Source organism: Lepus europaeus, chromosome 9 (assembly GCF_033115175.1).
Source record: "Lepus europaeus isolate LE1 chromosome 9, mLepTim1.pri, whole genome shotgun sequence".
In the NCBI taxonomy this organism is placed as follows: domain Eukaryota; kingdom Metazoa; phylum Chordata; class Mammalia; order Lagomorpha; family Leporidae; genus Lepus; species Lepus europaeus.
In genome coordinates, this window is record NC_084835.1 from 28,491,439 (window position 1) to 28,516,628 (window position 25,190).

Here is a 25,190-nt window from a genome sequence, read left to right on the forward strand (position 1 = left end):
CCAGGTGCTTCTCCTGGTCTCCCATGAGGGTGCAGGGCCCAAGCACTTGGGCCATCCTCCACTGCCTTCCCGGGCCATAGCAGAGAGCTGGCCTGGAAGAGGGGCAACTGGGATAGAATCCGGCGCCCCGACCAGGACTAGAACCCGGTGTGCCGGCACCGCAAGGCAGAGGATTAGCCTGTTAAGCCACGGCGCCGGCCCTATCCCTGCTTCTTTAATTGTGGTCTTGTAACTCTGACAAGATGTACATCATAAAAACCCATGGTTTCCATTGATGACTGTACTTTGTCAGAGTTTCTCATTTTTCTACCTTGTTCCTCCAAGTTGAGGATTCACTCCCCTTGTGTCCTTGGGATTTGTTCATGGATGGTCAGTAATTAGTCTCACTAACTCATCATAAAATGTACATGTAACTGAACAAATGGACATAGTTCTCCTGTTGACAAGTACTTCAGATGAGGAAGCCCCCCTTGATTGTCCTGTTATGCCCAGTTCAGTTGTCTCCAAAGACCACCAAGGAGCCAATACTGCTGTAAAGCACACGAGAGTTTTATTGCAGGTCCAGGCCTGGACTCTCAATCAACACCAACACAGCGGGTCTGAATTGAGAGCCCCGACCCTTCAGTTAACAGGGTTTTTTAGGGTTTTCAGAGACATTCTATCCATCATGGGACCATTTAGCAAATCATCTCATCCTGCGGGAAATTCAAAGGACATCTCTTAGAGTTGATTAGTGCATCCAGTGGCAAAAATGGACCTAGTAAAGGTGGTTGGATGGCTTTGGGGTTGATGCCTTTTAAATTGATTGGCCGAGGCATAGGGTCCGAGCTGCTGGGGTGTACGTGCCGAACTGCAGGGTCTTGGGTAGCTATCAATGACCTTATCTGCCCTGAGAAGACACCAGGAACTCTAGGTATTTCTCTGTTATCTGCTAATTGGCTGTTGCTAGGAGAGTTTATTGCAAGGGGAGTTCATTTATTTACTTTTAGGAGCTTCTGGCTTAGAGTTCAGGGCCTGGTCAGGCCCAAGTTACAAGATGGAGGCCTAATTAAAAATAGGTACACCTTGATCCAGGCTCAGGTCTCACAGTCCAAAGAACACAGTTTATTTTTTGAGGAATTGGTAATGCAGAATACAAGAGATACAGAAGACAAAGGTGTTTAATCTGAGATCTAGAGGTTCCTAGGGGATCCAGGTCTGGTCTTTTGTGGAGGAGATGCCCCAAGTTCATGAATCTTCTGTGAAATTGTGATTATATAGACTTGGAAATTTGGGGAAAGGAAGAGAAATTCTACAGCCCCCTCAAATTTTCCGTGCATCTGTGAATCTCTAAAGATTAACAGAAGTAGCAATTTTTACACCTCTAGTGTTACTCTGTGTTGGGGTTGTCAACACCGTTTTCCTTGGAAATCATGGACACCAGAAGACTTGATCAGACTCTCCTGGAGGAACAGTCCTCCTAAGAGCCGATCTTCTCTTCCACCAAACCTCTGGGTAGGGTGAGGGAGGTGTCTTTGGATAGAAGATTTATCTTTCCTTGACTGACTTTTTTTGTAAAGATTTGTTTATTTACTTGAAAGAGTTATAAAGAGAGAAAAGAAAAGTCAGAGAGTCTTCCACCTGCTGGTTCACTCCCCAGATGGCCGCAACAGCCAGAGCTGCACTAATCTGAAGCCAGGAGCTCCTGCTGGATCTCCCACGCAGGTGCAGGGGCCCAAGCACTTGGGTCAGCTTCTACTGCTTTCCTAGGCTATAGCACAGAGCTGGATGTGAAGTGGAGCAGCTGGGACTCGAACCGGCACCCATATGGGATGCCGGCACTGCAGGCAGAGGCTTTACCTGCTACACCACAGTGCCTGCCCCAACTCTATTTTTACTGCCATAAGTATTCTGAAACAGAATGGAATGCAACTCCAGCTTTCCTGGACTCATTGCTTCTGCCCTATCATTTCACCCCTACTATCTCATCTGTAGTGACCATGGTGAGCTGGGTGAGCCACCTGTCAGGGGTGGTGAAAGCACAGGTCAGGGGGTTTGATAACTTGCTCAGGATTATGAAGCCAGGAAATGTTAGCCTGGAACCCATGGCTGCTGATTGCTGGTTGTTAAAGGGTACCTAGAGTTTGTGTAAATCATGTATGATAGGGCTCACAGGCATAAAAATGATGATTATGAAGGAAGAATTTTGTTATACATGCTCCTTAACTTATAATGAAGTTACATCCTGATTTACTCGTTGTAGATTGCAAATGTCTTGTGAGTCAGAAATGTATCATGTACACCTAAGCTTCCCAACAGCCTAGCGTAGCAACACAGTGCACTGTTCAGTGGCAGTGGGAGCCACACTCAGTGCTGAGCCTGGCAAGGAGAGGTGGTACCTTCTGTCACTAGCCCAGGAGAAGCTCAAAGATCAAAATCTGACATGTGGTTTCTACCGAATATGCATTGCTTCAGTTCTACCATATAATCAAACAAGTCTTCGTTTGATCCATCATTAAGTTGAGGACCTTTCATGGAATCATAGTTCCCTCGAAGTAGAAGGCTGCCATGCAGGGAAGGGCTGTGCAGGGAAGCGCTGAGGCAACATGAGTGGGCAGAGGAGAGGAACCTGGAGGGCTGAAGCCCGTGTGATGGTTCTCATGGAAACAAGGAACCAGGAAAGGCAAGCAGGTTGAGGGTTGGATAGTCTGAGTGATTTCAGCAGGTACTGGGTATAGGGGAAGTCTCTGGTAGACAGATACCTGGCCTTGGGGTGATTAGGGCAGATGAGCACCTGAAAGGTGTTGGCCCTGGCTTGGTTTGTTTGCAGATCAAAGATGCATTGGCAAGTTTACCATTTCCAGGAAGTAGTTAATCCTGGGAGGGGTGATCCCTACTGGGCCAGCAATTCCCCAGATGCCAGAGCATTAAAAATACAAAAAATAGGGGCTGATGCTGTGGTGTAGCAGGTAAAGCTGCCACCTGCAGTGTCGGTATCCCTTGTGAATGCCGGTTCAAGTCCCAGTTGCTCCGCTTCCAGTCCAGCTCTCTGCTATGACCGGGGAAAGCAGTGGAAGATGACCCAAGTACTTGGACCCCTGTACCTGTGTAGGAGGCCTGGAAGAAGCTCCCAGCTTCTGGCTTCAGATCAGCCCAACTGCAGCAGTCGTGGCCATTTGAGGAGTGAACAAATGGATGGACTCACTCTTTCCCTTTCTCTTTCTCTTTCTCTCTCATCTCCCCTTCTCCTCCCACCCCCACCTCTCTGTAACTCTGCCTTTCAAATAAATAAATCTAAAAAAATTGCAGGAAATAAAAGATGTAGTTAACACTCTCACAGTGCCCCTGAATGAAGTCTGTGGAGCTAGTCAGTCTGCGCAATTGTGTCAGCCACCTTGAGGGATGCTTGGAGCGTCACTTCTCACTGCTAAGTTGTGTGCAGGCCTCGTTCCATTGGGCCAACCCCAGGTTGTAGCGTCTGGGTGTCTGAGAGGCACCTGTCTCCTTTACCTTGACAGGACAGCTGGCTGTAAGACTGGACTTTCCTCTCGCTGGCCAGAAGATTACAAGTGACATTTATAAACAAAAACTGGGATATTTTTCAATACCACACATGAAGAGTTAGGCATTTCTGCTTGGGTGGAAGGAGATTATACAGACTCTTAGATTATCCCCCAAATGACAGTCCATTCTTCATAATGATCTATGATATTCATTTGTTGGAATGTTATTACTTTTGTAATTTAATTCAATTTAGCCCATTTTATTGCTGCTCAGGGCAGAGTTGCCTGTCTCATTCTTCTGGATAAGGATGTTTCTTCTTTTTATTATGAGCGTGATAGCTTCTAGATTAAAGCAGCCTGCTCAATAGAACCGTTTCCCATGGAGTCGACTTTCTCTGAGCCCATCTCTACCCTTGTAGCATTTTCATGAAGATAAATATTGGCAGTGCTTTATGAGGCATTTTTGTGAATCATCCGATTCCAGCCCTCCATCTTCATTGAGAAATTAATTTTATTCACAAACGTTTCTCTGCTCTAAAAATCATGAAAATGAGTAAATAATAACAAGAAGAGCTGGTAAGAAATATCTTTTTGTGAAGATGCAGATTTAGAACGTATTTGGTAGCATCCAATTGACAATAAAACATAAAGGCGTCAGGAAACCTCTTTCTACATCTAAAGTCATTCATCATTTTGCAAAGTTCAGCAAATGTTTTAGGGATCGTTGATCAGTGAGTCCATGGGGACGTGAGCAAGTGTGAAGGCTTGAAGGGGACTGCACGTGCCGGTGCCGAGGAGGCTGCCACTGAGAACCGTGGCTGTGAGCATCCTCTGCCACTGGGCAGGTTTCATAGCAAGGGTCATTTATGCGAGCACGCTCTGAGAACTTTGTGCAACATGGAATTAACTAGAAGCTTAGCCTCAGCCACTTGATACAGTGGTTAAAATGCTACTCGGGATACCTGCCCTCCATAGCGGAGTGCCTAAGTTCCAGTCCCTGTTCTTCTCCCAATCCCGGCTTCCAGCTAATACGCACCCTGGGAGGCAATGACGATGACTCAAGTAGTTGGGTCCCTGCCACTCACATTGGAGAGCTGGATTGGGCTCCTGGCTTCATCCTGACCCAGCCCCAGTTGTTAGAAGCATTTGGAGAGTGAACCAGAGGGTGGGAGATAACATTCCCTCTCTCCCTCGCCCTTGCTCTCCCCTCCTTCCATCTCCTTCCTCCCATATTTTTCCCCTCTCCCTCTCCCTTCCTCTCTCTTCCTCTGTTTCAAATAAAAAAAGTTAAAAAACATAGTTTATTTTGGTACAAAAATTTTGAAAACCATGCACAGTTTTGTTTTTTTTTTTTTTCAGAATACTTATTTTCCATGACCTTTGTGAAGTACCCTTGTATCCCTATAATCCATATAAATTGTGTGTTTTTAAAAGTTAGAAGTCATAGATTTGCAACTGCATGTTATTTTTTAATTACAGGTTGTCTTTATTTTTTTCTGTAAAGAGTGAACTGTGGATTTGGAGGCCCTTGAGAGAGCCCTGTCCCCAGCCTCTTCATCTGGGAGCAAGAGCGGGTTATTGTCATTCCAAGGAGCAGTGCTGCCCTCCTGAAGAGCCAGCTCCTCCCCGCTGCCTGCAGACCTGCAGGAAGGAAGAAAGTGCAGTTGGCTGATCCCGCTTGCGGAGTCTGAGGGCATCTGGTGTTCCTGCCTGCCCAGGCTGACAGAGGCTGCTCTAAGTGTCATCTTGCTCCGGCTCCTCTATTTTTTTGTTCAGCCACCTACTGGCTTGTAAATAGGCTCTGTCTTTAGCAACCTCTGGGAACAGCGTTCTTGGAAATGGCTCTCATGATTGCTTACTTCTCAGCCCACTTCCCTTGGCTCAGACCTGATCTTGATTTTTTTTTTTTTTTTTTAAGTCTTAGTTTTAGGCCATTTGTGCCAGACCCACCATAGGCATTAAAAAAAAGAGGCCCTGGGCCACCTGAGTCTGCATCTCTGCCCTTGGGTGAAAGCCAGACCTCCCATCTTCCACAAGGCAGTCTAGGCCTCTGGAGACTCTGATACCCGGTAAAGTCTGGGAACGCTCATGGCACTGGCCGTGGCCTCTGTCATCTCTCAGCTGGCGCATTGCAGTGGCCTCCTCCTCAATACCTCTGTGTCTCCTCTTCTCCATGGTGGTGGCACTCAAACTCGGCTGCATGTACACTGGGCTCTCAGCTGGGAGACTGAAAGTTGGGCCCTGCCTCCAGAGGCTCTGATACAACTGTCCTTACATGGGACCGGGGCATCCATGGGGAAATCTCCTGGGCAGCCTGGTTGAGCCCGGGTGCTGTGGTGTCTTCGTCCTGCTGCAGCCAGGATAGCCCTTCTGCATGAAGTGTCAGCTCACACCAGGCTTCCCGTGGCTTTTGTTCTCCCTGTGACAGTGGCTAAGGCTCTCACAGGGACCCACATGCTCCAGGACCCCTTGTCTCTGCACGTTCACTCCCTGCAGCCTCCCGCAGGCAACTCCATCGTATCTCTGTAGCCATCCCTGTCTGGGGAACTCTGCACTTTGGTTCCCTTGCCTGCAGCCTTCTTCCCCAGCGGCTGTAGGGATGGGCATCCTGCTTCTCATTTTGTTCAGGTCGCTGCTTAAAAATCACTTTATTGAGATCCTTCTTTCCTTCCTTCCTTAACTAGCAGCCCCCTCCCCCAACTCTCCATCCCTTTATTCTACTTTATGGTCTTTGTCAGTGTTTAATCTGACAAATGAGTATTACACAGGGATTTGCCAAGTGTTAGCATTTCACTCTGGGGAAAGCATAAACTCCCTTAGGGCTGAGTTTGTTGTGTTTGTCCCCTGATACTCCCGGTACCCCAAATGGTACCTGGTGTATTGTAGTTGCCCAAAAGTTACTTATGATGTTTCAGAGAGCCGGGATGGAGTCCCACCTCCACTTCCAATCCAGATTCCTGCTAACATGCCTGGGAGGCAGCAGCTGATGTCCTAAGTACTTGGGTTTCTGACACCTGGGTGGGAGGGCATTCCAGACTCCTGGCTCCAGGCTGGCATAGCCGCAGGCATTTGGGGAATGAACCAGCAGAAGGAAGTTCTCTCTGTGTGTCTCTCTGTCCCTCTCTGTTTCTCTCTCTCTCTCCCTACCCCTTCCCCATCTCATCTCTCCCTGTCTCTGTCACTCTGCCTTTTGAATAGATAAATAAAAGTTTAAAAAAGGAAGTTGTTTGAGACAGATAGATGAGGACTGTCTCAGCATCGGTGAAGTCCTTGTCTTTATTGAAGGAGACCCACAGACAAAGAGCCTGTTTTCTGGTTTGTGATTATCTATTTTAACTCTACTGGTAGCCACTTCTTCTGTTTCAATGGCTGCACGAAGGAGATGGTTTTACGCATTCTCTTTGCAAACTCATTCTTTATTCACTAAAGGCTGAGAGGCGGGATATATCCCTCTAGGTCTCTGATGGGAATTGTACCTACATGTGTAAGAAGCATAATTTGTTTTGGGGAAAAACTGGATTGAGATTTTGGTTTGTTTTATCGGGGAAAATTTTACACTAAGTTGATTAAATTAAGTGGCTTTGAAATTTGACATATGTACCTCCGAACATTTTATTAAGCTTAATTGAGTTTGTAGAACATTTAAAGACCACCCAAACTTTTAAATGGAGCTCATCATGAACTAATAGGCTGATGTTGGCATTTTTATCTCTGCCTCTGAGCTGCATTAATGAAAGTGGCATTCGTGCCTGTTGGTGATGAGCACAGAGGCCTGGCTGGGGGTTCTGGGGTGCAGCCTGATGACCTGGCTGACCGGTTACCTTGCTGGGGCTCCCTCTCGTGATTGTCTGGGCTGTGCACCTGGCTTTCAGAACTGCCACAGTCAACTCTGCTCGTGCTCTTTGCCACATCAGGAAAGGACGTGGGCTCAAAACACGTCAGTGGAAGTTGGCTTGGAGGCTGTTCTTAGGAAAGATACTTGCTATTGTTGGCAACGAAACCCATCAAATTATAGAATGTATTGAGGACTGTGTCACTCATGGAGGTTTTGCACTCAAACAAGCAGGAAGGTCCGGCTGACCTCGTGGGAAGACGCCGAGCCAGGGCTTTACCTTTGCAACTATCCTCATGTTTAGGGTTGGTTTCCACACCACACCTGCTCTCCCTGCATCCTTACAGAGTGTTTGTCCTGGAAGTTAAGCCGCAAGTGTAGATGCCGGGCTCCCCCTCCAGCCTCCCTGTCATGTAGGCTATGGTTGTGGCCCAGGCCCAGCCATTGTGGATGTTAAGAGAGTGAAGCAGTAGGTAGGAAAACTCACTCACTCTCTCACACACTCACTCTCTCAGTACACGTTTTCAGTAGGATTCTTCGCTACACGATATCCCATGAGTCGCCTCGTCCTCCTTACCAGTTCCTAATGGGTGACCACACAGCTGCATGGAACCCTGGTTCCTGAATGCACCATAAACATCTAGCCAGTCAGCTCTCAAGAGACACTCAGGGCATGAGGCTTTTGACCACTTTAAGTAACGAAGATGAGCATCATGGTACGTTTTTAATTGTGTGCTTGGGAAACTGTCTGAATGTGAACTGTAGGGCTTTCGGAAGACATGTGCTTCTTCATTACTCCTGGCACTTCCCATCATTGTTATTAACCTTTCATTTGTGATCCTGACTATAAGGTAAATGCCTAGAATTAAAATTACTGAGTTAAAGAAAATTTGCAAATACTATGGTACTTGAAAATGTTTATGGAAAATGGAATTAAAAGATAGGTTTGTCTTGTAGCAAAAGTTTCTTAAATCCATGAAGAATATTTTTGTAATACACATTTTCCATGAAATGTTTGAAGAATCCTTATTTATAACTCCATGGATATTGGTAAATTGCCCTCCAAAAAATTTCATACTGTAAGTTCCTATTTTTGTGGCCAGTCAGTTATTGTGAAAAATGCAGGGCATGAACCCAGTATTGTTCGATTGTATTGGTTTTAAAGGCAAAAGATGTAACAAGTCATTTCCACACCATTTCTACACAGATAAGGTCAGTCCACTGGGAGCCAAGGACTCCACATACATAGAAATATTGAGCATGATTCCGATTTTCTTTCATGAGCAATAAAATAGAATACAAACCAACAAAATAAATATAATGCCTAGAAATCCCTTAGCCTTGTACCTGATTCAGGGGATGGTACAGATGGCAGAAACCACTGTGATGGTGATAGAGGGGCAGTGCTGTTGGGGTGGGAGGTCGTGTTCTGGTTTTCATTATTGTGATTGTTGTTAGCACAATTATTCTTGCGCAATCGTGTCTGCTGTAAAGTTTGGCGCAATCCTACGGGTTTTCCAAATAGGTTGCCATCTTTTAAATTAGGAATTATAGAAGTTTTGCCAGTGATTCAAAGCATTGTTCTGGGGTTTTAACTGTGCTTCCAAGAGAGAACTCGGTTTATACAAGTTCTTCATCTGGACAGCAGAGGAGGCTGGCACATGCGACCACCTTTACTCAAAAACAAACGCGCTGCTTTCTGTTGGGTCTTTGCCTACGAAGATAGACTCATGGCTTTAGTTTCTAAGAGCAGCCTCTTAAGATGTCTTGCTTCACTAAGAACCTGGTGGGGATACAAGTTTTCATCAGTTTAGCTTTTGATACTTAAAGAGCTTCAGTTTAAAAGCAAAGACAAGGTATTATGAAAAAGCATGGTATGATCTCAAGAGAGTCAGTTCCAGCTCTGGCTTTGGACCTTGGAGCTGGTCAGGATCATCCCCATTGGCTGAACTTGTATCTCCAGGAGGATCAGAGGAGCCTTGGTCTAGCCTGAGGTCATGGAAGATCTCTGTCTCTCATGGGATCAGACCTTGATGACAGCATGAAGTCACTTGATGCACTTAGGCCTCAATTTCCTCCTAAATCAGGCATACTCGACTCAATGCCAACAGTTACCAGCAGGGAGAATGGACAGATGAAGCAGCTGTGTGTATGTGTGTGTATGTATGTGTGTGCACATGAGTGTGGAGGAGGGCAGTAGGAGGGGAGGACATGAAAGGTGTTAGCGTAGCCACCACTGACCCTTTGAGACTTTGCTTTCCTTTTTTTTCCAAGAGAAGGCAAAATCATCAGTTTTAAAAAATATACCCTTGTCCCTAAAAGTCACTCTAAAGGGAATGTAAGGGACAAGAGCTGGTGACATGGAGGCAGGCAAAGCGCTGCCTGCCTCCTCTGCACCAGGAAACCCTCGTTCAGGAGTGTGTAGCACAAGAGAAGGCAGACTAAGATTATGTTATAGCAATGAGCACCTAGACATCTCTTTAAGTTGGAAATAAGCCATCTGGCCGGCGCCGTGGCTTAACAGGCTAATCCTCTGCCTTGCGGCGCTGGCACACTGGGTTCTAGTCCCGGTTGGGGCGCCGGATTCTATCCCGGTTGCCCCTCTTCCAGGCCAGCTCTCTGCTATGGCCCGGGAAGGCAGTGGAGGATGGCCCAAGTGCTTGGGCCCTGCACCCTCATGGGAGACCAGGAGAAGCATCTGGCTCCTGGCTTCGGATCAGTGCAGTGCGCCGGCCGCAGTGGCCATTGGAGGGTGAACCAACGGCAAAAAAGGAAGACCTTTCTCTCTGTCTCTCTCTCTCACTATCCACTCTGCCTGTCAAAAAAAAAAAAAGTTGGAAATAAGCCATCACTTAAAAGTCAGCCTTCATGTTGTAATTCTCAGAGTGGAGGATGCTCATCACTAAATTAGATCTTCATCTCTGCAGGCAGCTTTATAGCTTGCACATTCATGTGTGTTTGCCAGTTGGTGCAGTGGGTTGTAACCTGCTCAGTCCTGTGCTTCACAGGGACTCAGCCCGCTCCAGGAGACCCCTCCCTCCCTCGCCTCACCGAGCTTCTGGCACCACGACCTCAGGGAACTTAGTCACCAAGAGGTGGAGAAAGGGGTGCACTTGCCCATGTCACAGGGTTTTGTTTAGGCCCTGTGGTGTCAACCCCCATATTATTTGAAATTTGTATTAAAGAGTTTAGACACTTTTCATTCCATATCTTTGTTCCCTCTAACCTTCAAGTACTGCTTTGGGAGGGAGGCCATGCTCCATTTCTGAGTTCTAGCCACAAGAGAGAAGAGAGTAGAGAAAGACCAGAAGATGAGAGAGCCAGGGTTTCACATGTGTTCTCTGCTCTTTGGGATCCAAAAGCTTAGGCTAGCTAGAGAGAGAGTCCCCATTGGTCTCTTGGCTATGGACTGCGACTCCCGTCCCAGTTAATTACCTCCTAAAATCTCGCCAGCCTCCACAGATGGTAAGAGATTGCCTGCAGCCTGTCCTCACCATCAGGGGGGATATGCTGAGGGTCTTTTGATGGCATTGTTATTCCCAAGAAGAGCACACTCTGGACTTCCTGTGGAAATCAGGAAGAGGGTTAGGGATTTGGTCCAGACCTGGGTGATCCTTGCCCATATGTGTAGAGCCAACCCAGGCCTGTGATGCTGCCAGTCTCCCTTTCCAGGTTGTTCTCTTCTGTTGTGAGCTGCACACCAACCAACAGGCAGTCCCAGTGCCATGTGGTTTCAAGGATCAAAGGCCCCAGTTCTGAATATGCTCCTACATGACTGTACTTCAAATGTCTTAAATATGTTCCCACACATGGGCAGCAGGGAGCATAAAAGAGGTAAAGCCCATGTGTGTGAGCTGCACATGTGGTCTGCACAGGATGGGGAAACGTGACTACGGCTCACCCGTGTGCGTGTCTTCCTTCCAGGTCCGTATCTTCACGTACCTCATTGGACGCGAGGCTGCCTTCGCAGACAATCTGAAGTGGATGGCCTGCGCCAACAAAGGTGGGTCTCCGTGGTGGGTTCCCCTCTGCACACAGGCAGGGTGCCGTTGGGTGTGCAGCATCAGGAGAAAGCAGAGGTCTGTGAGAAAGCTCTGGATTCTGAGATGTCTACATGTTCCTAAGTGGTGGTGGGTAGACTTAGAACAGCTTCTCCCCAGATAGATTTATGCCTGTTGAGGGTATGGTGGAGTGGCAGCCTCTTCTGCCTGGTGCTTGCAAGCAGAATGAACCTGGGGGAACTACCAAGGCAGAGACATCTCCTAAGCACCAGGTTTCCACGTGCTGTCTCACCATGGGCTCTTAAGACCGGTCCTGGCCAACAGGCTATGAGTGAAACCATGCTGAGTAATTCCCAGGCTAACATGTCTAGGAGCTGGTGTGGTGGTGTTCAGACTCTCCTGTGCTCTTGTGAATTCTGAAGCTACATCATGTTCCAGATGGAAAGTTACGAGACGCATCAGGCTTCTTCCTTAGCCTGAGTCCCTCTGTGATCACATGGAGCAGATGTCTTTCACTCTCACCCCTGCCGTCTGCCAACCTGCACTGCATCCACCGTATGCATGACAAATAAGCCTTTGTGTTAAGTCACGGAGATTCCCCATTTGATAAGACGGGTCTTCCAAAAGTTCATGGACAATGCATATTATAAAAAACTATGCATGGATTGCAACAACTTTTATACCAAAACAAACAAGTTTTATTTATTTAAAATTTTTTAAAGATTTATTTTTATTTATTTGAAAGAGTTACAGAGAGAGGTAGAGACAGAGACAGAGACAGAGACAGAGAGAGGTCTTCCATCCACTGGTTCACTCCCCAGATGGCTGCAACGGTGGAGCTGAGCCCATCTGAAGCCAGGAGCCAGGAGCTTCTTCCAGGTCTCCCATGTGAGTGCAGTGACCCAAGGACTTGGGCCACCTTCCATTGCTTCCCAGGTTCAGCAGAGAGCTGGATGGGACTAGAGGAGCAGCTGGGACTAGAACCAGTCCCCATATGGGATGCTGATGTTTGAGGCCAGGGCTTTAACCTGCTGAATCACAGCACCTGCCCCTATTTATTTAAATTTTAAAATTTATTTATCTTCATTTCATTTAAAAGACAATTGGATCAGCAGCATCAGCAGCAAGCTGCATTATAAGCTGAGTAACCAGGACTTAAACCAGGTGTTCCAGTGTGAGTTGTGGGTGTCCTGAACCTGGGCTAAACTGCTGTGCCGTGTCTCTACCCCATCCACTCAACTTTTAAGTCCATTTTCCAAGTAACTTTCTGAAGCCCCCTTCTATGCTCCCATAGTATAATTTCACCTACATAGCTCATAAAGTTAGTAAAATTTTTAACTTGTCTAAATATTGTAGTATTTAAAACAGGAATTGGGGCAGGCATTTGGCCTAGCAGTTAAGATGCTAGTTGGGTTGTGTCCCACATCAGAGTACCTGGGTTTGACTCCTGGCTCTGGCTCCTGACTCCAGCTTCTTGCTAAAACACACCCTGGGAGACAACCATGATAGCTGAAGTAGTCTGGGTCCCTGCCACCCACACGAGAGACCTAGCTTGAGATCCTGGCTCCTGGCTTTCGCCCTCAGCCACTGTGGGCATTAATGGAATGAATCGGCAGATGGAAATTCTCTTTCTCTGTTTCTCTGCCTCTCAAGTAAATCAAACCAGATCCAATGGGTTTGGTAATATTAGTTCTTGCTTTGATTCTTTTCTTTATTAGATTGACAAATAAAATGTGCATATATTAATAGCATTCAAAGTGATAGTTAGAAATATGTGTATACCATGGGACAGCTAAATCAAGCTCATTAACTTATAAATTGCCTCACTTTCCTATCATTTTTTGGAAAGTAAGAACACTTAAAATCTACTCTCGTGGGTCTGGCATTGTGGTGTGAGGGTTAACCTGCCACTCGAGACACCCACATCCCCTATCAGAGTGCCTAAGTCCTGGCTACTCTAGATCCATTCTAGCTTCCTGCTAATGCGCACCCATGGAGGTAGCAGATAGTGGCTCAAGCACATGGGTCTCTACTGCCCAAATGGAGTGCCTGCCTCCTGCCTGGCTGTCATGGGCATTTGGAGAGTGAACCAGCAGATGACGATCTCTCCCTATCTCCCTCTCTCTGTCTGGTTGCTGTGCTTTTCTAGCAAATAAAGATAATTAAATAAACTTTAAAAATTTCTCTCAGCAATTTTCAAGTGTAGAAGACATTGTTACTATCCATAGTCACTGTGTTATACAGTGGATTTCTTGAATTAATTCCTCCTAATTGAATTTTGGTATCCAACTCTTCCTTTGATTCCTCTTGATTCTTGAGAGAAACGGTACATATTAGGTGATGGGCTCAGTACTGGATCATAACAATTGCTCAGTGATTTTTATATTTTTGTATTCATGCAGTTCATTGATTGCTGATCCCCTGATATATGTTAGAGGCAATGCACTGGGGAAAGTACAAGGAGCAAAGTAATAGAGCCTTCCAGACTATTAAAGACTTCTTTTCATTTTACACACAGCCAAGAAGTCAAGGCCTTGTGGACAAATAGGCAGTGTAGTCCAGACTTGGCTAATTCAAGTCCAGCCCCCACCATCCACCAACTGTGTGCATGTTACCAAACGTATCTGGGTGGGTCTGGGTTATGTCACCTGCAGTATGTGGGTAGTGGCAATACCTGCCCCATACTCACACAGTGGGTCTGAAATGAAGCTGTGCAGCTAAAGCTCGGCACATGAGTACCCTAAAGTATTCCCTTGTATTATGTTAATCACTGGACCTGCTCATCTGCTCTCTGAGGCTGCAGGTTGCACTGAGACATGGTTTGACTCCAGTTTCACTTGGGGTACTTTGACAGAGCCCAGCCTGGCCTCTCATTATTCAGTCAGGTGTTTGAATAATGAGCACATTGACAGTAGTCGTAATAACGGAAGAATCGGTGGAAGTACTAATGAAGAAAAGTGTGTCCTGTTGCACAGCAATTGGTCTTGTCTTGTCTTGTCTTTTCTTTTTTTTGACAGGCAGAGTGGACAGTGAGAGAGAAAGAGACAGAGAGAAAGGTCTTCCTTTGCCATTGGTTTGCCCTCCAATGGCTGCCACAGCTGGTACGCTGCAGCCAGCGCACCACGCTGATCCGAAGCCAGGAGCCAGGTGCTTCTCCTGGTCTCCCATGCGGGTGCAGGGCCCAAGCTCTTGGGCCATCCTCCACTGCACTCCCTGGCCACAGCAGAGAGCTGGCCTGGAAGAGGGGTAACAGGGACAGAATCCGGCGCCCCGACCGGGACTAGAACCCTGTGTGCTGGCGCCGCAGGTGGAGGATTAGCCTAGTGAGCCGTGGCGCTGGCCAGCAATTGTTCTTGATGGATGTAGGTAGGCTGGTTTTATCTTGGTCTCCTGAGTCACTCTTTGGGAAAGTTTGAGTGTTTGGACTTTGGTGGAGGAAAGAGGACTCAATGAAGGGTTTGCGGGTCTCAGTTCCAGGGCTGGTGACTTAAAGTTATTTTAGCTGCAAGCATCCAAAGTTGCTCCCTGCAATTAAAGAAAAACAAGAGTGTTTTGGAAAGAGAAGAGAGTGACTCAGAGCCCTGTGTGGGAAGGAAGCTTGACTCTTAGGAGAGACCGAGGAGATGCATTTTTGTTTTCCTGTTCCTTCTTGGTTTCCATGTAATGGTTCAGGGCATCCTTCTTTATGGATAGAACTTCCCTCCCTAGTCTGGCCTGCACATGGCCAGAAGTGGGCACACCCTGCTGCACACGCCCACGCCCATCCATCTCAACAACACCTGCGGGGGTGTGGTTCGATACTGAGAAGAATTTATGTCTTTTCCCTTTGAGCCTGACCAGCAAATCGGAATTCTGATTTCGGAACCTCCACCCTACCCCTCAGAAGAGATTATGTCACCCAGTCTGGGCTGATTCCATTGCATGTGGGCAGGCGTAAGCGCACAAAGAGAAAAAAATGTGACACATGTGTCCTTTAGGAGCTCAGCACTGAGTGGGGAGTGGGGGAGGTTCTCGGAGAACAGGTGCAATACCAGCTCATAAACCTGTGTCCATCTTGCCCTCTGCTTGCCACTGTCTTTAATTTTCTGAGCCTGCTGGGAGTGGAGTGGTCTCAGTTTCTTCAAAAAAAAAAAAAGAAAGAAAGAAAAAGAAAACGGAAGGGCTGGGTGTGTGGAGGGTTGTTCACATTTCCTCCAAGCTCTAAAATAGCACATTCTTTAATCACTGCAGCCAGTTGGCTGGCTGGCCTCACAGAAGGAATCAGTCGTTCTGCCCTTCTCAGAGTAATGCCTTGGGCTGTGTTTGGGGGAAACAGAGGAGTAACACAGGGCAGGGGAGAGGGAGACCGTGTGCAGATCCAGGTACCCTGAGTAAAGAGGCTGTTCTTGATAGAAATTTTGGAATCTGAAAACCTTGAGTGAGCCTTACTTTTCCTGGTTTTCCCCTTTATTCTGTGGGCTTAAGAAAAAATTTTTTAAATTTTTTAAAAAATGTTTTGTTGTGATTCCTGCTGTATCAGATTGCAGCTCTTCCCACCGGCTAGTGTGCATTTAGTCATGGGTTATTGTTCTTGTCACTGTCTGTGTCCAGCTGATGAAAATTACTCAAGTCAAAATCTTGTCTTAATCAACTAATATTACAGCATAATTTAGTTTTATTCATTGTTTATAAGACTCTTTGAAGCATCCTTTCAAAGACAGTTTAGTCAACTCAGGGTCTGGCTCCAGTATACGGCTTTTAAGATTTGCAGGTTGTGTGTATAGCCGCTTGGAAAATCCAGAGAAGTAATAGTAGCTGCTTAGCTGGACGTGCTGTTGGATTCCACAGTGATTCTCCTCTTCCTGTCTAAATCCAATTATTTTCTTCCCTACCAGAGCCAGTCTTCCCATAACTTCACCTTCCTCATTCTGCTTCTCTTCCCAAGAGCCTTGGGAATACAATGTCATTGTTTGCTACCCTTCAAAGTCAAAGTTGCCACCAAAATGTTAGTTTCCAGTGATCTGTGCCCATGTAAACATTGGCTTCACTCTGCGTCAGTTATGGGGTTTCAGACCACGTAATGTCGGCGAGCAAGTATTCTTCTATGGTCATTAATTAAATCGTTGTTTAGAGTCTCAGATTGTTAGAGTATGCAGGGAGCATAACATTTTTCATCTCAAGTGACATGAGGTCCAGAGGGCCTCCCCCCACTTACATATTTTCACCCTGACTCAGCCAAGTTCTCCACTGAAATGAAACATTAGCATTGAGGGACCAGAGCAGGCTTAGGGGGAGTCCATGGAGGAACCTGTTGCTTGACTGACCACACCTGACCACAAAGTGACCCTGAGCAGGAGAGAGAATTGTTCAGGCTGTCATGTAGTCACTTGGTCAGTGCAGAAATTCCTCCGTGGAAAGCTGGTAGCCATGGACCCTGTTCTTAGCCTGCCGGCCCCACTTTACCCTGCAAATGTTTGTCTGGGAGACATACATACCCCTCACGGGAGTTCTCTGCCTATTCCAGTCTTCTAGCAAAATCCAGAGAGGCCTGGAGCTCATGGGCTTGTTGCATTTTTTGTGTAGATAGGTCCTGCCTTGGGGGAACCAGCCCTGGTGGGGCCAGGCAGTAAGCCATTTTAAATTCTTCTAAACACTTGTTGCCACTGTAGAATGGCTTATGGGATTTCAAGTTCTGCATTCACAGTGTTGCATGAACAAGTGTACTGGGAAAACGGAAAAGAGGGGCTAGCCAGCCCAGATAGTCCATAAAGGCGTGATGACCTTCTCGGATGTTCGGTGTGCCAGGATTTTCAATGAGCACTGGCTTGTTCTCCCTCGAAACTCGTGGCTAATGGAGTGTCTTCCAGCTGTACAAATAAAGAAGGGCCTCTGTGTTTGGGGTCTCAACCACTCAGTCATCGTTAGGCCCAGTGGAAATGCTGCACATGTCCCTCTCGGTTGTCTGCTTAGCTTGTTTGCTTTTGACGTGTTGAAGACCATCCCCTCCTTCTGTGCAAAAGCGCTGGTGACCTGACCCCTGTTAGGATGTCCTGGCTTCCACCCTTTAATGATTAGAACAAAAAAAATCTTGATAGATGTCAAGAAGTCATGTCCCCTGAAAAACGGTTTCAAACTCCCGAGGCCAGAATGGTTCTAGGTAGGAATAGGTAGAAAGTAGCAGCTAAAACTCTTTGCTGTTTCAGGACACATGTAAAAAGGTGCAGATGGCAGTTTTTCACATGTCTTCGTGTCATTCTTTGTGTGCATCCCTCAGAACAGGAGGATTGGGGTAGTGGCGAAGATGATGATGGTGCCACTGCTGTTGTTAAGAGCATCGAAGGGTGACAAACACCTTCTTGAGGCCTGGAAGGTTGTGTTCCTATGTTATCTCTTTTCAACCTCATCATGCCTCTGTGAGGTTCATGTTATTTACAGAGATGGAAATTGAGGCCACAGGACACCAGCACCTTGCTCCGAGTGATCAGCTAACAGGTGGCAGGATCTGGGATTCAGGGTCCCATGAGCCAAACCCCGGTCTGAACGCCTCACCAGACTGTGACACTGCCTCTCTTTGGAGAGAAGAAAGTTGTGATTCATACAGAGCTCCTGTGTGTCTCCTATAATTTGTGATAATCACACTCTAGTTAGAGTGTGAGGAAGACGTCAACATGGCATAGCTACAAGAGACCCGAGCTTCTGGATTGACCCCTAGTCTGCACTGCCACAGCTTGTACAGCCATGCAGTTCCCGACACTACAGTCGGGGATGAGGCCAAGAGGAGGCCATGGTGCTGGTGGGGCTGCAGCCACAGAGCTGTGGAACCAGTCCAGCCTTCCCCATTACCACTGTGTCCCTGTAGTTTCTTCTAAATCCTGGAATTAGAAATTAAAACGCATAGGGGCTGGTGTTGTGGCATAGCAGGGTAAACCACCTCCTGTGATGCCCACATCCCATATGGGTGCTGATTCATGTCCCTGCTGCTCCACTTCCAATCCAGCTCCCTGTTAATAGCCTGGGAAAAGCAACAGTAGATGACCCAAGTGTCTGGGCCCCTGCCACACGTGTGGAAGACCCAGACAAAGCTCCTGGCTCCTGGCTTTGACCTCACCCAGTCCTAGCAGTAGCAGCTTTCTGGGGAATGAACCAGAGTACAGAAGATCTCTCTCTCTCTCTCTCTCTCACTCACTCTTTCTCTGTCTCTCTGTCTCTCTTTCTTTTATCATCTCTTTTTCAAAATAAATAAATCTTTAAAAAAGAAATTAAAATGTATGGATATTCACAAAGGAAAAGCTTGTGCCTAAATGCTTTCCATGGGAGTCCCATTCTCTCATCAAGGCCACGTGGCTGCCTGCCCTCATCATCATTCCTACCCTGGTCACTTCCTTCCAGCCCCATGGACACATGGTCTTTGGCTCTGAGGGCCCAGCACGTCACTTGCTTTTCTTTGTGATGGTCAGAGAAGTTATAGGAGTAGAACTCTTTTTTTTTTAAGATTTATTTATTTATTTGAAAGTCAGAGTAACACAGAGAGAGGAGGAGGGGTAGAGGCAGATAGAGAGAGAGAGGTCTTCCATCTGCTGGTTTACTCCCCAGTTAGCCGCAATGGCCAGAGTTGGGCCAATCCAAAGCCAGGAACCAGGAGCTTCTTCCAGGTCTCCCATGTGGATGTAGGGACCCAAGGATTTGATCCATCTTCTACTGCTTTATCAGGCCAAAGCAGAGAGTTGGATTGGAAGTGGAGTAGCCGTATATCTTAGGAGATTCTTCCAAGAATGCAATTGTTCTGCAGGGAAAGCTGACCAATGAAGTTTCACCATGGGCTTTGACATCCCCTGTGATCTCATTCCCACCGCTGTGCCCTGAGAAGATGGAAATCTGGGCTCTTTGTCCTCCTGTCTGGAAGAGTCTAAGGAAGATGGGGCAAGGACCGTACCCTGTGAGGGGGACAGACAGGGTCTACCCATGGTGGACAGGCTCCCAGAGCTCTTGGCGTGTGGAAGGAGGTGTCATTGGAGCATCTCCTGTTGAGTCAGTTTTGGCCAAGGGCCTCTGAAGAACTATCAAAGCAAGGGTGGTAAAGTCTCAGGCACACAAAGCAGCAGGCTGCATATGGCTTTATCACACAGAGCAGTTGTAACTCCAAGTTCACAGAAGGAGCTCTGCAAGGGAATAAGGTAAATAAATTGATGTGATGTAGAAAAATGAGCAGACCATTTGTAATAGGTGGCTAATTTCAGCATTAATTACTCCTTAGTAATTACCAAATGATTGCTGATTCTATTTTCTCACATGATATATGAAGTCCAAAAAGGCACATTATAGAAGAGAATAAACATTCAACAGCTAGATTTTAACAGGGAAACCAGGAAGGAAAAAAAGAGAGAGAGAGAGAGAGGAAAGGGAGGGAAGGTGGCCAACTCAGAAAATACAGAGGGAAAACACGGGAAGCATCTATGGTTACAGCCAGAATCCAGCCCTTAGTGGCTTCCTATTATCCATCATTTGTTGACTAAATCCATACATTTGTGAACCAAAACTTACACTAAGACATTTTATAACAGCAAGAACAAGGCTCTTTCAGAAAGGTTTTCAATGCTAATGGGTTGGGATTGAGTTTGCCTAAGCCGTGCAGCATACATTATTAATACTGTTTTCATAATTTTAGCTTTTCTTGCCTTTTATACATATGCATCCTTGTTCTCCATATTGAAGTAGGACTGCGAACTGTGCCCTGGGTTTTGAGCAGACCCTCAAGGATAATTATGTGCGTTGCCAGGAGCCTGCAAGGGCAATCTTTCATTTTTCCCCATCCCCATCCTCAACCTTTTCCAGCTACAATACAACAGAACCCGTCAGAGCCATCCTCCTGGAGAGACGCTCCAAGCAGGCAACCTGTTGTTCCCTATCATGGAGAGAGGCAGTGTCTGCAGAAGTTAAGAGGAAAGGCTTTGGAATCTAAGCAACCTGGATTCTGATTGATCCAGGACAAGGGACTCATTCTGCGAGCCTCTCTTTGTCCTCTGCACAGTGTGTGCACACATTGGGCTGTTGTGAGAGCCTAGAGCAGAAAGGAAACAGAAATCCTGGTAGGACCTCAGGACTGCCCTTTGTTACCAGTGGATCCCACCTACCCAGCTCCCCGGGAATAGAAGGGGGTGAGGTCATCTGTGCAGGGCAGGTGCCGATTGAGGAAGAGTCTTGGGTAAGACATTTGGATTTTATTCTAACTGTAGATAGCCGAGATAGTCACCTACTTTATAGCATGAGGGATTTGTGGGGAGACAGTTGCTGTATTCTCGATGACACATGGTGGAGTCTTGGAGTAAGGCAGAAGCAGTGAGGATGGGGAAGTGAATGTATACTCTAGAGGCAGGGCAAGAAAATAGATGCTGGTGGATTAGATATGAACAGTACAGGAGAATGATGAGTACAAAGGATTTTTTTTATGTTTTTGGCCTAAGTGGTTGGTGGTGCCATTTGCTGAAATGGGAAGAGCAACTGGGAGAGGAATGGATTTGGTGAGAGAAATCAAGAGTTGACTTTGGATGAATTCTGTCCAAGAATCTCATTAGTTATTGCACGTGGAAGTGTTGGATGTAAAGTTGGCCATGGGTACGTAGTTCTGGGGTGAAGTCAACTTTTGAGAACTGTAGAACTTTGATAGACAAGGCCACATGATGGTGATTCTCAGCTCAACCCCCTTCCAAGTGTGTGATTTGATTGTTTTTCCTCACCACACTCTTTGCATGCTAATGACCTCTCTCTCTCATCCTCCTTATATGCATCCCCTTTTCTCTGTTGGCTTCTCTGAAGCAGAGAGTTGTGTCAGTGACTTTGAGGATTAGATGTGAAAAAACTGAGAAAAACTCTGAGATGCTTCACACACTTGGCACCGGATCCCAAGTGGAGGAACTGTCTAAACTGAGAAATGCCCACTTGTGAACTCTGATAGTCCAGACGAACGAGTAGTCTCCTCCGACCTACATAGCAATAGCCCTCTTAGCTCGTCTTCTGTGTCAGGACCCTTAGAGCCCAAGGTTCGCCTACTTAGAGGAGAAATGGAATAGTTTTGTTCTTACTCCAACACCGATTGCAGCCACCATGCTTGGAGAGATGACTGTGGGTGTGGCACGGTTCCTGTCCTCCAGCAGTGCACTTTGCCACCTTCCCTGCCATGCCTCCCAGTGTGGCCATAGAGGAGCCTTGCAGAGCAATGTACCAAATGGGTCTTGTACCTGTGGTGCCTACCTTCTGGACTGGCATTCACAGGTCCTGTTCCAGGTCTTAAACTAGAAGAGGTGCTCACAGTCTGTTCCTTGAGGGTCCTGTTTCCCTTGGGGTGGGTGAGGCTCTGGCCCTGTCCAGAAGGGTGGGGTGGGCAGGAGTGATAATGCATGCTAATTAGCACTGTGTGGAGCTGTCATCAGGAATCCAGAAGCCACATGGTCCCAACCTGTTTTACAGTTGGCACATCAAATTCAAACCAGCTGGCTTTTGTTTGGAAGTGCTTTGGGAGGGTCCCAGCCCTTTCCGGACAACAGAAGGGCCGGTGTTTCCTTACCCCAAGCCCTGTTTTAGACACTGACAGACTCTAGAAATGCTACAGCAAGTGCTGTGACAGATGTGGCTTCAAGGCACACACATTCTCTCTGATTTGTTTGACAGCCAGGGACTGATAGCTGCATAGGTCCATGTTTAAAGGCGTGAGAAGGAAATGTGCATCTGTGTCCATCTAGTGTCCCTCTGCTTAAAATCCTTTCATGACAAAGGGGGCACCACCTTTCATTTAGGATAAAGTCTCAACTCTCTCCTGAGTTCCAGTATGACATTCCCCTTCCTCATTCTCTGATCTTGTACCATTCCCCCACCCAGTTCCTTATCTCTAGCCAGCCATTCTGAGCTGTTTGAGTTATAAAAGGGACCTGATTCTGACTGTGAGTCTTCAACTACACTTGCTGCTTTGCTAGACACACTCTTCAGTCCCCTTCCTGTAGCTGAGTGCTCCTCATCCCTTGCCCAGGAGTCAAGTTTTCCCAGCTGGCCCTGCTGTGCGCTTTAGTTGCTGTTGATTGCTCTGTTTGGGACTGTGAGCTCTGCCAGGCCCTAGGAGGGCAGAGGCCTTACTTGTCTTGTCAACTCCCGCTTCTCAAGTGCGAGGCACCGAGGAAACTTTCTATAAGTGCTTGAATGAAGGGCTGTCTCCAGGGATCCAGACCTGCCTGCATCAAGTCACCCTCTCCCCTCTAACATCTCCTAGCCCACAGTGAAGCCAGTAGGACCCTCAGCTGAATAGGACCTCAGCCGTGCCTTGGAACTCATGAGCAAAGTGATGTGCACATCTTCATCCAGGAGGCAATAGCATAGTCAGAGCTTTCATTCCTACTTAGAAACCATGTCTGCCCAGCAGATGCAAAAGGCAGGTCTGGGGACATCAGAGGATGAGCTGGAATTCCAGCCTCAAACATACACAAGCAGAATTCTAAAGAGGAAAAGGCGCAGTTGGAAACTCATAAGCTTGGGTTCACCTTCTCTACTTGGCCCTTGATGCCTATAAAAACATGGGAAAATGCATACCCTCGGTCTGCCTAAGTTGTCTTTAAAATGGGCACAGCAGCCGGCGCCGTGGCTCACTAGGCTAATCCTCTGCCTGTGGTGCCAGTATCCCATGTTCTAGTCCTGGTTGGGGCGCCGGATTCTGTCCTGGCTGCTCCTCTTCCAGTCCAGCTCTCTGATGTGGCCCCGGAGTACAGTGGAGGATGGCCCAGGTCCTTGGGCCCTGCACCCGCATGGGAGACCAGGAGGAAGCACCTGGCTCCTGGCTTCGGATCGGTGTAGTGCCCTGGCTGCAGCGGCCATTGTGGGGTGAACCAATGGAAAAAGGAAGACCTTTCTCTCTGTCTCTCTAACTGTCTAACTCTGCCTGTCAAAAAATAAATAAATAAATAAAATGGGCACAGAAACCCTTGCTTCATCATACAGTTGGAAATCAGTGAGACAAGGCTTAGCAAGCTATCAGCATATTTTGTGGCACTTAGTAATCACCCAAAAGTAATCATAACAGTTACTATGATAAAAATGGAGTAGACTTTAAGGTGGGTAGGATATAAACTCATAAAGAGGAAAAAGAAGGCTACAAAATAGCTTGTAGAGAGGACTCTCACTTCTGCTGGGGACGACAAAGATGCAGCGGTAGGGACATAGATGGCGCAGAGGTGGGAAGCCATTCTAGAAATGGTTGACAAGGAGTTCCTATGGGAGGTGGGTTTAGGGTCAATGATCGTTTCATTCCCCGTGTGTGACTCTCTTTTCCAACATGATCCTGTTACTCCTGAAGTGGGTGATGGTGGAGAGCAGAGCTAATGTTTAGGGGGGAAAAAAGAGGCAAGAAGGCCTGGCGCAGGCATACTCCCTGGTTGCAGGCCTTCCTCCTGTTCCTAAACTCGGTCCTCTCTCGGGTTTCGCCAGGATTCTTCACGCAGATCTCCACGCTGGCGGATGTGCAGGAAAACGTCATGGAGTACCTCCACGTGCTCAGCCGGCCCAAAGTCATCGACCAGGAGCACGACGTGGTGTGGACAGAAGCATACATCGACAGCACTGTGAGTCCATGGGGCCCCTGGGAAAGAGGCTGAGGGCTCATCCTTTTCATGCATTCATTCCAGAAAAGAACAACGATGTTACTCCACCTGCCTCGTGGGGTCCGAGGACAGCTTCCAACCATTTGTGCTGGAAAGGTGGCGAAAAATCCTGATGGCAGAGAATGTGACCTGAGAGGAACCTGCTCAGCACAGATCACTTACCTTTGCCTTGTGTCTTCTCTGCTTACCTTTCTCCTTACTCTCCCGTGCACTGGAATCCTGCCATGCGGCAGAGCTGGGAAGTATGCTCCTACATTCACTCCTCACCATGTGTGAGGCCCAGCGCTGCAGGTGAAGCTTCAGGGCTCAGTGGAGAACGTGACCAAGGTTCAGCTCTGACGGTCAATCGGAGTCACCCCAGAGGCTACGGCTGCCTCTTCTTCCCATGGACAAGGAGAACTGGCTTGTGCCGTGGTGGCTTCACAAGCCAGGGGTTGGTGTTTGAACTCTGGCCATGGGCTCATTCTCCAGCTGAATTCCAGGCAAGACAATTCTGATGCTGAATGAGCTTAAAAGGAGGGCCTTTGCCAATCATCAAGCGATGGCTCAATGGCCAGGGTTCTTGGGTAATTTCAGGGTGATTTTTCATCGTGCTAATGTGTCTGAGGGGAGTGGCGTTTTCCGTTTGTTGATTGCAGCTGTTCTCACAGGGCCCCTCTCTGGTCATTTGTGTTGGGATTAACCTCCCATTAATCACTGCAGCCCAGCCACAGCTGTCCTTGGGAGGGGTCTCCAGGACTGTCTGGAGCTGGCTTTGCTCTCCGTGGGCGCTCTCATATCTGCTGCATTTCTGGCAGCTGTGGGCAAGCGCAAGGTGGAACCCGTTTTGGGGGGACACCGTGACTCAGGCCAGGCCACAGCAGCTTGCAGGCTTCTGCCTGAAGACACACGGTGGGGCTGACTGGAAATATGACCGTGTCTCCTGGTCCAGAAGGGGTGCTTCTTTCCAAAGAAGAGGCGTCCTGAACACAGATGGAGGCCGAGCTGAGAAGCTCCTTTCAGTTGCTGGGGAATCCCTCTGTGTCAGAGTCTGCCCCAGCTTTGGCTTTGTATCCTGAAAACAAAATCGCTGAGCGGCCCCGTGTACACCAGCCCCATATTGCAACAGTACCAATAGTGACAACAACGGCTGTCCCATCCTTTCCCCATCCAGGCGGGGAAAGGAGAAGCAGAGAAGAATGAGGTCTTGGTGTTGAAGTAACCAAATTGCCCACTGGTTTTATGGGCAAACTAAGCGGCCAGTTTGATCAGTCATTTT

At 47.5% G+C, this 25,190-nt stretch overlaps 1 protein-coding gene across 1 annotated transcript in view; it reads left to right on the forward strand.

Moving 5' to 3' along the window:
* The window catches only part of CACNA2D3 (calcium voltage-gated channel auxiliary subunit alpha2delta 3), an 877,616-nt gene that overhangs the window by 562,920 nt on the left and 289,506 nt on the right, over nucleotides 1-25,190 (forward strand). Inside the window, exons 12-13 of the mRNA XM_062200176.1 lie at nucleotides 11,239-11,317; nucleotides 23,760-23,893. Of these exons, the coding sequence (XP_062056160.1) occupies nucleotides 11,239-11,317; nucleotides 23,760-23,893 (213 nt within the window). The remainder of the gene's footprint in view (nucleotides 1-11,238; nucleotides 11,318-23,759; nucleotides 23,894-25,190) is intronic.